We start from the raw sequence: 14,865 nt of genomic DNA, 5'->3' as shown, positions 1-14,865 counted from the left end.
ACCAGGAATGGGCTTTGAATTAGGATCTATTTTGGAACTGTTTGACTACTCCTGACGACAGTCATTGTGTTTGCTTTTGATAACGACATCTGAAACGCTGCGAATGTTTTGGCTGATCAGAACACATCACGCGAAGAACTACTTAAGGGGTATAATGAGGAATTTCATCCCATCTGATGGCTCATCACGAAACTGAAAAAAAACGAAATTAGTCGACAAACCCATGGGAAAATGTAGGGTTTAGGGCGTAGATTACGAGTATGCGCTTGATTCCGACCAATCCCCTGATCGTTCAGAGAAGCAGCGTGTGAAATGGGGCTTTTCCCTACGAGGTACATGTGAACACGCCGCCCGTGTAACTATCGTCGGGTCAAAACGACATGAAGCTCAATGCGGTCGCCTAAGCGGCTGCGCTCGAAGCCGTTATCGGTTGGGATCGGGAAAGAACCATTGAAAACAACAACAATCAGTGGTGCTAGTAAGCGTTCCACCTCGATCCTAACCTCCACTCAGCTCAAGCAACTCAAGCGCGCCCGCTTGCGTAATTGCACCGACTTTTACGTCGTTCTGGCCCTATCATACTTCTGGGGGAACTCATTTCACCTCCACATAGAAATCTCTCCTTTCACAAAAATAACAACAAATTACAAGTTTATTGAACACGACTGAAAACAAGGCTTTGTGAGCTAAACTACAGTCAGTTCAAAAAGACGAGACCTGTGCTGCAATTGCATATATAGTTACTCCCGAAGATGTGCGGTGGAAGCTTTGGCGGTCCGTTGGAGCTACCGAAGGTCCCACCACAAGCGCCAAGAACCTAAGCAAATGCACCACAAGACAGGTCGTTTTGACTCAACTGTACAGAGATTCTGAGCAATATCTAAATCCTCATCAACACAGTTAACAATCATTCTTATGTACACAACAGAATCGTCAATGTGGTAAAACTGTAGGAGCTAAGCATGATGTGTTTTTGTGACATTTCTTAAGCGATGATCAGCTGAAAAAAAAATCGTATAGTCGCTTTCTCAATTAAATTAAATTTCAATTAATTAATTAATTAGTCTGAAACAGATGCAATGTAATAAACTCACGATATCTTTCTCTCAAGGTTGGCACTGGAACAACTGCTTGTGTATACTGTGGAGGTGGTACAGGAGGAGGAGGAGGAGGCTGTGCAGGTTCGATCCTAACCATACGGCGTCGTTCCTGAGAAGAGGCATTTTGTCGTGTAACTAGCGTAAAAATATGAAAGCACTACGGATAATCCGGGATACTGTGGCCACAAGAACTCCTAGTTATCGATTATGCTATCAACAAAGTAGTGTGACCAACCTCTTCTACAAGTCTATCCGTCCTGACTTTTACAACAACAGCTCCGCCGATATATAACGATGATAATGCTAATCCTGTCGATATTACTATAATTAGGACTAGTACCAGTGTACTTAGTTCTAAAATGAAAATTTTATAGTGTTACTATGAACATTCGAGATGAACGCAACACAAAATAGTTCCCATAATCAAAAAGATTCTCCCGTCATTCTTCTGTTTTTATTTTTCGAGATCATTAAAAAAAGAAAGAGGTCAAGAGAAAAATGGATGCACTCACGTCTATCAACGATTAATTCAATTATATCACTGCTGGTTATTTTCTCCATTGGTAGTGTTTCGCCTTGATTCGATTGTAGGTCAAATTCTTGGTACATGGAACATTCCTGAATGCGACAGTTGTTCGTTCGTTTAAACACGGTGCTGAAAACACAAACTAACCATCATCATTATAGCTATCTCCTCTGCAGATAACGGTGTGGTTTCTTCTTCAAACGGTAGTGTTATTGTTAGATTGAATATAATTCCTGAAAAATTGCAAAGGATGGAGTCCAGCCTTTTAAGCCATGGTTTTGCATTTCAGTAACCTCTTACCTAAATAAATCCTTGCGTTCTTGAATCTATAGTTAGATACTCTAAGCATATTCGCTATTGATTCACACCATTTATTGATTATGGCGGTTGTATCGTTCCCAACGACATTTTGGAACGATCGATAGATAGTGATGATAACCTTTCGGGCATTTCCATCACCATTGAGATCTTAACGTCTTCCTTTCGCAACGGAAGGGAAAATAATATCGGATTGCTAGAACTTGCCTCTCTTAATAACTGAGTAGTTGGATTTGATAACTGTTATGGAATCGTACGCTTTGAATCCACTTTCGCTCTGCACAGCTCTTTGAATCGCTTGCACTGCCTAGAAATGACCAATTTACCAGTGTGTTCAGTCCTATTCGGAAATCTGTCCCTATCACCTCACTGCATTACAAAACAATAGTCCCACTAAAGAGTTTGCTGTGTAAATTCAATACGAACAGTCCTATATTTCGTGCGTTTGTGGGAAATTTCCTTTTTTTTAAGATCAGCAAGGGTAATTTTTGTTGGCACGAAACTTTGGCCACTCTCTTCTAACAAGACGAGGTGAAAAAAAAGTGCCTGCTAGACTATAAGTCATATGTGTCAGACTATCATATTCTATTCTTAATCTCCACTCCGTCTACTCTTTTTTAGTCAGTTCGCTCAACTTCTCTTTCGTATCAAATGCCCTGGGGCTACAGAAAATGACATCGCACATCGAGATTAATAATATATAGATAATTAATTAGACAATTAGCAAAGCTGGAATTCCTGTTCCTATTGTCATAACGGCGCCAATAATCGAAAACGCTCGAACTCACATAACTATTGGTCATTTGATTAACACGAAACGGGGGTCGTAGTGTAATCCATATTTGGGATGAGTTTCCTGATCCAGCCACAACAGACTGATTCACAAGACGTTTATCATCCACACGACTGGCGGCTGCAAGTCGCGATATGAACAGGGACTGTTGTGTGGCCGTTGGCACGGTGCCGATACTCTGTATAAATATCCAGTTGAATTCATAAATTTTTAACGCATTTTTATATAGAAGACGAAAATTACCAAGTGAAACGTCATTCTAATTTCGTTATGATCTGGGAGGGCAACTGGTACAGGAGGCGCTGTTATGAAAACACTGAAAATCAATTAAGGATTGTAAGTGCTTCATGAAACTTTAATGAAAACATTTTAACGAAAATTTTAATGAAAACATTAAAAATTCGGAGTTGTACATTATTTTAGCACATTCGTCAGACAGTCATATAATCGTTTCTTAGAGTTACGCAAAACAAGGATTTCGTTACCACTATCGACTATTCGGATGAACTGTAATCATAGATAACCAGGAAAAGCAGTTATATGAATTTATTCAAAATACCAATACCAGCTTTGGAAACGTGTTTTAAAAAACTTAGGTGTGATGGGTCATATAACGATACAAAAATGAAATTCGCAAAATTGCACCTATTAAGTCTCGATTTGTTGCAAAATTAACAAGTAATTTTTAACTACATAATTTCTGGAGGAATAGCTTGAAAACAGGAAAACTGAACTAAGTTATGTGTCCGCGAATAATTGGGACATAAAGAACTGTGCAGCCCCAGCATTCATCTGTACTAGTTTTTTCGTTCACAGGTTTTTTCTTTTTTTTTGTTGAAGTTTATGCATAGATCCAACTTCAGGAACAATCCTACACTCTACTTAGATTGGAATTTATTCTATACATTGCAAATGTAGTTTCAATGAAGTAACTCCTAGATTTATCCCTAACAATTTTCTCTTTTTTGTTTTGAGTCCGAAACTAATCGATAGTTGGTTCGCATGATCTCTATTATAAACGCATTTTCATTGGTTATGACGTCATATTTCATTGCTGACTCACATGTCGGGGATCAGCACGCTCTCAGTAGTTTTATTGATTCCGATTTTACCCAGATTTATTTACTATGTGATAATAAACTGGTGCGTAATGTGAGTAACAGAAACTGCTGAAGGCGGGTGAAAAGCAAATACAAAACAAATTAGTAAACTATGATTTTCATACCCTACTCCTTCCTCCCTCATAATTCTATCCTCAACAAACCTGAGAATACCAGGTGACGAGCACCGGCATTGAATGTGATCGGCACCGTCAAAATTCTTAGCAAAGCTGCTTGCGAGACATTTACTTTCATCCCACGCTTTCCCGATAAAGAGTAGGCACTGAAAGAAAGTTGATTGGAGACCAAACATAGGACCCAAGCCGTTAATTCAATACTTACTGCGTAGTAATTCGAAGGCTGGTAGTTTGTCAGAGGTATGTACACAGAATATTGAATAATGTTGGGAGGTAAATGTACGCTTGCACCGCTGAGTGGATCGAGAAATTGAACCTGAATCGTGATCCTGAGGAAAACAAAAAGTGCTGAATTTCGTATATGAATGGTTGAATTTAATTTTGTTAATACGAACTTGATATATTTGTGAGGCGCTTTTATTAATAGACACTGCCTCATACGTATTCCCGAAGAGATGTTCCATCAGTTGATCATTTTTGAAAAGGATTGTCTTTTTGATCTGCGACGTAGCCAGGCAAATATTCTGGCAGACCACGAACGAAGGTCCACAATGCCACGATGCGAAGCGGGCAGCGAACTCGTTTGAGAACGTTATCTGAATGGACTTCGAATGAGGGTAAAAACAAAAACAACGAAGACACAGGAAGTGGCAAATTTCTTGCATCGATTGCTGGGGAATTTCTAGAAAATATTTCCGGCAAGCAAATTCCCGTTAGAGAAATTTAATAAAATTCAATAGAGAATAGCATCAAGGCAACATTGCTTAAAAAAAGCCCACCACTTTCGCATATTCTCCAGCAATGGTGTACGAAGATGTTGAGAAGTTCTTTGATCCAGGAACAAGACTTTGAGCTTGAATCAATGTGTATCCATTGCCCTGAATTTTATCTTTTCCCTAGTTGCAGTTAGAAGAAAAACTGTTGCTTCGTCATTGCTGGAAATATCGAGTAGATCATCTGCTACATACAGCCATATGTACCTTTCAGCGCCTGGTGCAAAATTCAACTTTCCGAAGGCTTTTCCAGAAACAAAGGTATCAAATCAAGAGCATCAAGTCTAAGACACAAAAACCAATTTTCTTTACTCACCTGTGCTGCCATAACACGCGACGAACTTTTATCTAGTTGAATGCAAAACGTGCCCAAAAAATCCTGGATATTTAATAGATAGACCTCAACAATCGGTTGATTTTTGGTCATCAACATGTCATACATTTTCAACATGTCAGTTGCCTAAAAATAACTGACACTAAAATGCACTTCTATAACAGATCAGATGAGGCTACCTCCTGTTCATTGGTGGCTGTAGTCGTTGTCGCTGCACGTTTTGTACGTGATGATGTGGTCGTTGAAGTCAATCCTAAGAGGCTACGATAGTGCTCTAGAACAAGAGTTAGCGCTTCGAGCACTGGTGGAGTTACAATGTTCATTAGACGAGAAGCAGACGCGAGTACTTCTTTGTAGTCGTTCGAGTCACTGAAGCTGATCGCTGCACTTCAGCTGCATTGATGATGAAAAACACTGCTGTTTAACCTGTCCTCATCCAGAGTCATCAATAGCTTTGTGGTTATCTTGTCAGCTGTGACGACATCCAAATCCTCTTCACATTTTTGAACGTCTAACGCATACATGTTGCTTAGTGCCGAAAAGATGTTTCCTAAAGAATTTGTGGAACAACTCATTCTCTCGCTTCTTTGCATTGTACAAGATCTCCTTAGAACTCATAGTAAAGAAGAATTGTTAGCTCCTTCTTACTTATAGATTCTGAACCGTTCGCATTCACACAAAAGCGAATAGATGCGGTTAAAGAGATCATATTTCGATCGATGATTCATTAAATGAGGAACATTTAGACCATTCCAATTCCTAAGCAAAGGATCCCAAAGTAGCAAAAGCATCCACAAGTTGGCAAGATTACTGTATTTTGTCTGGATAGCTCTGCACACTGGATAAAATACCTAAAACAAGATATACAGGTCGATCAGACCCGCAAGTTAGCGATTATGTCAACTTTCGTTTCCTTTACAACAGTCTGAGGACCTTCATGAACGAGATCCAGAATCGAGAAAACTTTAGATAGCACTTCGAGGTATCATTCTTGGCCTCAGAAATTCCACTTGTGAGCATACCATTCCCAACATCCGAATTTATTGCCGCAACCATGTCGACTACAGCCACAGTAAGATTGGCAGGCGGTGCGACCTCAAACGTTTCTGACTCTGCTTTCGAACAGGAAGAATAAAGATCGCATACTTCCAGCAACCCTTGGAATCCAACACGTTTCCCACATGAAGGATAATCTGACTGCGCTGAAATAACAAAGATTGTTTAGCTTTCAGATTCATATTATAGGACTAAAAAAAGTTTGCCTGATGGTAAGTACATGCGATAGGAACTGGCTCCAGCGTGTGGAAACCAGTAATTTTCTGTGGTGTTGTCCACATAAAGAACTTTCAAACCAAAACGATATTCAAGTGGTTGATCCTCGTCCACCCAACCGTCACCCACTCGGAACTCGATTTGCGTATTCAATGCTGATGCACCCTTCGCAGGCACCACCTGTAGAATACGAGTCTACTTGACTTTGAATTTCCGTTTTCACATAGAAAAACTTAAGTATAGATCATATCACATGCGCAGTACCTCAACTAATCCCGGAGTTGGAGGGGCGTTCACGAATATTTGGACGTCAGCGTATGAGTTGCCATCAACTGAATATGCATTCAGTCTAACTATATACATCATTCCTGGTTGAAGGCCAGTCCAGTTTGGATATCTGTTTATATATAATATATTATTATATTTTAAATATCATAATTATTTGTAACTTTTATATTACTGCGATGAAAAGGACGGCCTTAAAAGTGGATACACATACAATAGCGGGTCCGCCGGTGGTATGGTCAGTGAAACAGCGGCTTGGTTCGAATCGGACATCTGAAGCTCCGTAAAAGTTGTATTCGGATCCATCAAAAACGATGTGAGCTCGAAGAAACATGAAAGAGCCATTTTTAGAGAAGAGGTACAAGGACTACTTGAAACGAAAATATTTTTTAAAAAGTTTACTAGCGTCAGGCGTGTGCACCACCTCCCATGTTGTATTGAGCCATCCTCGTTGCACGGTAACGTACGCCTGTATTCTGAAGGGAACGCTTATTTAATTTGAAGAATTAAGTGTTCAGTTCAAACACTGACCTCACATAGTCTCCCGTGCTAACCTTGTCCATCTTGAAAGATGAAAAACTAATCTGAGGTAGTTTTAAAGGACCGATCGTTACAACAGACCATACAATACTACTCAAGTTCTGGGCGCTTATCTTGTCAGAAAAATTGAAGCTAGAAAGAACGGTTAGACAAAAGATTCAGATAACAGCAGATATGGGTGAGTTGAGCACCTCATTCCTTTATCGAGTTGTCCGGGATGTATACGCAAAATCGGCGATTTTGTTTCGATGGTGGTAGGAAGGTTGCACCTTCAAAAAGAACTTACCAAAAAGGTTTGATTAGCTTTTTTTATCTCTTAAAGTTGATGTATTTCAGCTGAAACAAAATACAAGATGGAACAGGGAAACGGAAAATTTTGAATGATCGTTATGGGCACTTCATGGAATTTGGAATTCATGTAGAGCGGCACTATATCGCCACTTTTGTGAAGTGACTACACCAAATGCACGTTGTGAATTGATCCCATGGTCCATAGTTACAAAATGGCAAGTAGTTCTGTAGGATGCCACTCCCACCTGTCCACCATTTCCTCAGGACTGTCATCACTACATCCAAAATTTCCCGTTTCCATGTGCCATCCTGTGGAAAAAAAGTTGCGACGCCCTGCGCCGAACTAAACAAACTTCGCCATTGACGTCATATTCCAACACAACCATTCATGTGTCACGGAACCATCCCGATCGTTTGGATTATTCGACCCTGACGCATCCACAATAACTGGAGCGTCGCTGGCAACCGAACGCGATACGGCATCGACTGTCGCCACCAACTTCTCAGCGACATACTGAATTTCTGTTATTTTGACTTCTTAGTTGGTCAGTAACTATAGATTACTTACATTAAACATCTCCTGAGCAATGGCTTTGAGATGTTGGTTTGTGGTGGAATCCTTGTAGTTCACCTCTATGAGAACTTCCACGGTATCGCCAGCCTGATAAGTGTATGCCGGAATACGATAGCTGTCATCGTTTGTGACAAACACTCCATCAAGATACCAGTTGTACTAAATAGTAAGAGGTATGTTTTGCGACCGTCTTAACACATTCAATGGAAGCTGGCACCTGGGCATCGTTCGGTACAAAAGTAAGCGACGCATTGCATCTCGTGAGCTCCGGAAGTGCACGAAGGCGAACCGCCATCGAGGGAACAAGAGAGTGCGACACACCAGCAAGAGTGAGCGACAACGTCGCATCCGAAGTCACTGGTCGCAGACGAATCGCTTCGCTTGTTGTACATATGTTCACGAAATTGCAACCGGTAACAATAACAACTGTTTCAGAGTCAAGCTGAAACATGCCTCAGTTATGTAACGCGAGCAAGAAGTACTCCTAACATATTTATTTTGATGACCCTTCGGGAACTTCTTCTGAGATGCCTGAAAATTACTAGCCATACCTGGAATTCTTCTAATTCTCGCTTATCAAATATTTCAAATTTCCCTAGAGAAACCTACAGTCCAGTAACGGTATGGCTATACAAATATTCTGACAAGAGAAAAAATTTGTGCTTACAAGGTTGGAGGGAAAAGAAACGGACCGTCCAACCGCCTCTGCGAACAGTGTTGTCAGTTCGGCCGAAGCTGCAAATTTATCAGTTCTGTTAATTTTACTCTAATAATACAAAAAGCTACCATTTTCTGCCTGCCATCGGTATCTTAAAGAGCGTCTCCCATCGCCAGTTATCTGTTTCACCTCCACAGCAACATTTTCCATGCATGCCATCACCTCAGAAGGCGCAAAAACAGTGAAATTTGGCCGGTTCTGGAAAAGTGTTTTCGGAATGACGAAGGTTGGCATTTGCACATTCTTCACAATACTTACTACAATCTCTGGCTTGTCCAACCTAAACCGATATCCAAGAACTGTAAGAGTATCCGAAATGTTAAGAGTTGCTGCGTCACCGAATTTCACAGCCATGTTTTCCCCATCGCCGACACACACCGCATCCTCTGAAACAATTCGTAAATGTTACAGTTCCAGGAGAAAGACAGCAGCTTTTAGAAACAAACCACCCACTTCCAAGGGAAGTATGTTCCAAGATTACTTCAGAGCATGGAACGAGTCCAACAGGAAAGAGATCCTGGGAGCTGCTTTCGATGACAATACCAAGCAAATCTCGGGACATAGTCGCTCTTAAGATTGGGGAGACGGGCAACGGAGACGTTTGAGTGCATGTAAACTGCAGTCTCATGGGAACTCTGAACATTTTCTATTTAAGAAAGTGTGGTACGTATTTCCGTAGGATCTAGGGCTAACTGTTCACGCATAGTAACGTTGTGAAGCGCTCTGGATCGTACAAAATAGGCATCCATATCACGACTCAGCGTCAAGCTGCCGAGATCACAAATCATTGTCAGATCGGTGACGTTGCAAGGATAAGACACATTATCTGAGATGGGAGAGGTAAGAAATACCGAAAAAAAATCCTCACATAAATCGTTTGCTCACCAATCGAGCAGTAAGAACCGTTTTCATTCCAATCTGAGAGAATATTTGGCAGAGACTTTTTGAATTTAACCTGGAACGGATTACTTATTGTGCGAGTAACGGAGGTGCTATGGAAAATATTTTTTTTTTGATTGGAACAAACTTACTTCTATGTTAGTTGCAATTTTTTGACACGGAAGGACAATGGAACCTTGTTCAATCTCGACCAAAGGAATGTAGTTTATTCCTTCTATTTTTTGAGTATAATTAGCTCCAACTACACCAATTCGCCCTAAATCGCCATATTTCACGAGATCCTAACGTTTGGAAAGGACGCGCAGACCTGTTATACTAAATGAGCATATCAACCAAAAAACGTCTGGATCCATTTTCTGTGATAGCGACATCCTCAAGATACTCTTGAATGGCAATTCTACATTCAGTGGATAGAACGTTTCATTGTTCGACAACAAAGAACAGCTAAATGTTTTGAATCCATATTAGTAACAAGATATTTTTCCAGTAACATGTGGACTCACTTTGCTTGATCTATTTCGCTGTTACCCTCTGAGATGTTCAACGCTGCCTAAAACTCCATAATTGGTTCCACATGAGCCTAACAGTAATGCTTTCTAACTGGAACTACATATTAACCTCAAATAGTTGCGAATCCGAAGAAACATCCCAAAAAGTGGGAACAACTGGGCCAATTGTTACGTTTACTGGAGCGCTGATACTAAGAAAAGAAAAGCTAACCCTTCAAAATACAAATGTTCCCAATACAATTTTTACAAAAAACAAACAAAAAAACCCCTCAAGAAACCACATACTCTGCTTCTGATCGTGAGATAGGACATAGTCGAATGAAATCCGAAGAAAGTGGCAGCCGAGTGCAATCCTTAAAACATCTAACTTCTTGGATGAATATCATTACAACTATTTAAAATAGTAGAATAGGTTTTTATTCGTTAACATACCGTGCACTCTCTAACTACCACCCGGCTAAACTGTTGAGTAAATGCCTGCGCTACATCCGCAGTCCATTTTAAAGGAGCTACGATCAGGGCTGCATTGTAACAAGGAGTGTTACTCGCGTTGAGGCTTTTGTGCACTACCGATAGAAATGCGCCAGGACCAACAACAATCACCTAAATTAATTACATGGAGAAAAATTTCATGTTGACAGAATCAGTGATATCTTTCAATAAATTTTACCTCAGGTGGAGTGCCTTGGTAAGCTGCTGCACTGAAGTGATATATGGGGAGACCACGAACGAAGGATTCTTCAACAATCGGAGGATATGACTCATAAGAAAAGACGATGGGAAAAGACGACGATAATGATGATGATGATGATAATTCCCATTCTACATACGAGCTGTCACCAGCTTCGAGTACCTGAATTATTCAAGATGTTATTCCACGATTGGTTCCATTCTCGGGACCGTATCATCTTGTCTCAGGATACTTGAAGCTGAAATACGTGTACAACGTTTTTGGAGAGATTTATCCTAGTGTACAGTGCTAAATTCCAAGCAACGGAAGGTTGCAGATTCTTTACGAAACGAATTAGAGCTTCTCATACTAAAGCCGTGTTATCAGTGAAGTAACATAGAATCCCTGAAGCGATAAATAACCAAATAAATAGATCCCTGAAATTTCTGAGAGCTCAAAGGGTCTCTATGATAAAAGCGACAATGTAGCGCTTGATCAGCAACAGCTACAGACGCTAACATTCAGAAAAAAAAAGCAGAATGGATAAGGAAGTCATCTCCTTGGTGTTACTTTCTACCATAAAAATACTGCATTTTTACGTACCATTTTTTATATATGATGGAAATGTAAACAATTATTGTTCAACAGCACTCTCTCTCTACTAAAATTTCAAGGTCTAAAACTGAAGAGGTCCAATACCAGTCTGATGTTGAATCTATAACCGAAGATGTTTAAAACTATGAAATATAAATGATTTGTGGAAGGAAACTTATAATGAATGAAAGGTGGAGTTAAATGATAAGAAGTAGATAACGTGACATAACACAGGAAAATCGATCCTGACCTTCTCAGCGCTGAGCATAGATCACACGAAAATCCCCATTCTTCAGGATCTGGACACGTCAAAATTGACTTCCTGATCAACAGTAGGAATCAGTTTTTTTTAGTCTTTATTATTATTTGAGAGACTATAAAAACCTTCTACCTTCAATGAAAATTTCCTATGGTGTGAGGGGAAAATGCCAGAAGAGCACCGAACAGCAAGGACAACATTTTATTTTGTTAGATTTTATCTAGTCACATTATCTTTGTTTCAATCATTTTAGGCGCCATAAAGTTTGGGTTTTGGAATGTCTGACAATTCCAATAATTAAACAATCTCTTACCACAAGTCCATAAACGCTACCCTCTTCTGGAATAAGAATCTTCGACACCAACTTGTCGACAGAAACCAATACATTTTCTGACGGTAAATCATCAGCGGTTATTAGAGAGGACTCGTTTCTTATTGCAGGACCGTCTGGAAAGTGATACGTTTCTATGAAGGTCGTAGTGGTGACCACTATTCCACCAGCCGAATTACGAATATTATACCTGGTAGATTAAATCCACATTGATTGTTCCTAGCATAGCACTGCCAAATACTCAAAGGATTAGACGCTTGCGATATGACGTCATCCGATGAGGACGTCAAGAAGAATAAATACAGTAGGGTGATATAGCTCATGCAAAGCAAAAGCTCGTCACAGTGGACCCATTGACAAAAACCTAAAATTACTCACTCGAACAACTTGGTAACAACCGATGAAATCTAAATTTTTAAGAAGTTCCACCGTATTACAGTATATTACAGTAGAACTTGAAATCAGATGACAAGCAATTAATTTATTGAAATCAATCTAGTCCTCTCCAAGAGTTGGATACATCGTTAGTAATTGAATTCAGTCACATGTAGGGAATACCCTTTTGTACTTATTCCAACGTTCACTGGCGGAGAAAAAAAGCGATCCAATCACTGCAAGGACATTAGTGGGAAGAGATAAAAGGCACGCGTTGTCAAGGATACGAATCATGAAAAACATGATTAAGCTCGAAACCATTTGTTTGACTGTTTTTTGTTTAGAATGTCATTGATAGAGAAAGCGGAGCAATGCTGAGAGTATGACATGGGAAAATTCTGCTACCGAAGAGACTTCCTCAGAAACATACGTCAAATAATGGTGAAAGAAGAACCTCATCAAGAGCTGTGCAAGGAAAAACGTAAATTCTTAAGAAGGGAAGCACGTTATTTTTGAAAAACGACGAAATATTCCTATCAAGGTCTTCGAAATTTCTTTCACTGATCTTCCACAAGTTGGTAGAATAAGAACATTTTTGCATTTTTATCTTGAGCTTCTGATCATTGAGTATTCTGGTATTTGTAGGGCACTAATCACTCATAATCATTATTATCACTGATAAAAATGTTGATAACATTTGAAATATTTTATTAAATGGTTTCTAATTATGAAAATTTCAGTGAATAGACACATGAGATGTTCACATCCAATTTTAGGTTCGACTCTGGACTTATGACTTTAACATTGTTCATTTGACTACTTCTGTAAGAACGAAGGAATTCGCAACTATTCGGAATAGCAGTTCTAAACAACTTCGACATTAAATTGAAATGATAACCGTTGCCTTGGATACCTGTATAGTAGCTATCACATGGACGATAAACTAAATGTGCAGAACAACAGCTCTTTTCTACAAATTTCAATAAAAAGGGATGTTCAGCGGAAAAATTTTTCTGATAGAAGAGAGGTAGAAGCAGAAGTAAAGTGGAAAGGAGTGTAAGGAGCTACAATTCTTCAAGGATATGTACATAACTGAGTTCATATTTTACCACTTCACTTTTCGCTATCTATCCAGCAGTTTTTCTAGGCAGAAACAGTAAGAAAAAAATACCGAACTGAATCCACTCATATTTCCTTCATGTACCTTATGCGATTTTCTGCTCTCAGTGCGTTTTATGATATCCAGACTTTTATGATATCCAGACTCTATCCAGGCGCTACAATGGTCACGCTATTTTCCATAGCAGGTCGAACTACTGAGATTAGTGCTCGTAGGAAACCTTCCCCTACCAGGTTTTGATGTCATCCATTGCTCTCTGACAGATGTATCGATTACTGTCAACTACTCTTCACCGATTAATGATCAGTTTCAAGGGAGCTGGTTTCGTGAAGTTACCTGTATATGAATTCGTCTACATCCGACTATGGTACTCCTTTTTTTCATGGTTTGAGCAACCTCAGAGGATACTATCAGTCTGTCCTCCTTTGTCATTTCGATCTAGATGGGCAGGGTAGATCAGAAAATCGATCGCTCGCTTTCAGTCGGCCAAGTGATCACGTACGCTCGTAGGCGATCTCGCCGCCACAGTTCATGGGCTGGTGCCCGTCAGTCAACGCATCTCGAACTCTTCGTCCCTTACAGATGTGGAGGTTCTAGAGGTCCAGAGGTAGACTTGCGGCTCATGACAAGCAGTGAAGTCCGCTATTTTTGGGTGCTGGCGACACTATGACAGAGAGTTCGTATTTGAACACTCCACCAATTACTGGAATAATGGAAGCGGTAAGACCAGGGATATTTGCAAAGAGATGAGTTCGTTGAAGTAATCGGTAAGAACGTAGCTTCACATTGACCTTTTTTTATTCTGTTTTTGATAAATCGGAATAAAGAATAGTAATGTAGATAGAAAATCACTTAAATGCAGTATCTTTTCAAATTACAAAGTATTTCTGAATATAACATGAGTATGTAAACAACATGCTCTTATTATCATTAGGTCACAAGAAACGTTCAGAAAAGAATCAACTGTTAGTGATGCATTAACCTATCCGTCCGGTGGATCCATGCAAACGCTCCAGCGTCATTTAGGATTCGAACAATCAAGTCTACCTAACTGCCTTAAATTCTAGAACGTTCTACACATGAAGTTAGTTTTTGTCTACGATCACAATAGAGAATGCAGGATTACGTTCTCAGCACAACAACAATATAATTGCGACTACCGTACAACATATCCTTCTGAAGAGTTTTCTGTTGCTATACTGAAATCCAATGGGAAGTGAAAGCACAGAAGAACTCATGACTTTTGCTGAAAAGACTGATTCTCTATTCTTATTTTCCATTTTTTGGTCTCGCCGACTTCCTGATATCAGTGGGACCTTTACATGGAAAACAAATAAGTGAAAGAT

The 14,865-nt window shown here is 39.7% G+C and overlaps 2 protein-coding genes across 6 annotated transcripts; one reads left to right on the top strand and one right to left on the bottom strand.

The window, feature by feature from the left end:
* Positions 1–390: 390 nt before the first annotated feature.
* RB195_026058 (uncharacterized protein) lies at positions 391–669 on the top strand (the record flags this gene model as incomplete). Its single annotated transcript, XM_064214441.1, has 1 exon — positions 391–669. One exon carries the CDS (start codon positions 391–393, stop codon positions 667–669), a length of 279 nt encoding a protein of 92 aa, XP_064070322.1.
* A 287-nt stretch (positions 670–956) lies between these two features.
* RB195_026057 (uncharacterized protein) lies at positions 957–14,052 on the bottom strand (the record flags this gene model as incomplete). Of its 5 annotated transcripts, none has more annotated exons than XM_064214440.1 (41): positions 957–1,000; positions 1,095–1,209; positions 1,336–1,454; positions 1,613–1,718; positions 1,774–1,859; positions 1,927–2,094; positions 2,152–2,251; positions 2,733–2,915; positions 2,981–3,053; positions 4,002–4,120; positions 4,180–4,290; positions 4,370–4,570; positions 4,754–4,852; positions 5,064–5,207; positions 5,261–5,450; positions 5,508–5,631; positions 6,104–6,283; positions 6,344–6,533; positions 6,618–6,750; positions 6,853–6,911; positions 7,063–7,114; positions 7,170–7,310; positions 7,370–7,447; positions 7,823–7,983; positions 8,038–8,202; positions 8,261–8,485; positions 8,711–8,778; positions 8,830–8,959; positions 9,020–9,147; positions 9,215–9,396; positions 9,455–9,587; positions 9,647–9,716; positions 9,793–9,917; positions 9,969–10,105; positions 10,165–10,211; positions 10,280–10,361; positions 10,456–10,523; positions 10,603–10,773; positions 10,841–11,023; positions 12,007–12,140; positions 14,022–14,052. In XM_064214440.1, 41 exons carry the CDS (start codon positions 14,050–14,052, stop codon positions 957–959), a joined length of 5,055 nt encoding a protein of 1,684 aa, XP_064070317.1. The 5 variants fall into 5 exon arrangements, with proteins under 5 accessions (XP_064070317.1, XP_064070318.1, XP_064070319.1 ...); XM_064214438.1 differs by having other exon boundaries at positions 1,336–1,421; XM_064214439.1 differs by having other exon boundaries at positions 9,793–9,902.
* Positions 14,053–14,865: the final 813 nt, after the last annotated feature.

The sequence above is a fragment of the Necator americanus genome, chromosome X (genome assembly GCF_031761385.1).
Source record: "Necator americanus strain Aroian chromosome X, whole genome shotgun sequence".
In the NCBI taxonomy this organism is placed as follows: Eukaryota; Metazoa; Nematoda; class Chromadorea; order Rhabditida; family Ancylostomatidae; genus Necator; species Necator americanus.
This window is presented reverse-complemented; position numbering and strand designations above follow the sequence as displayed.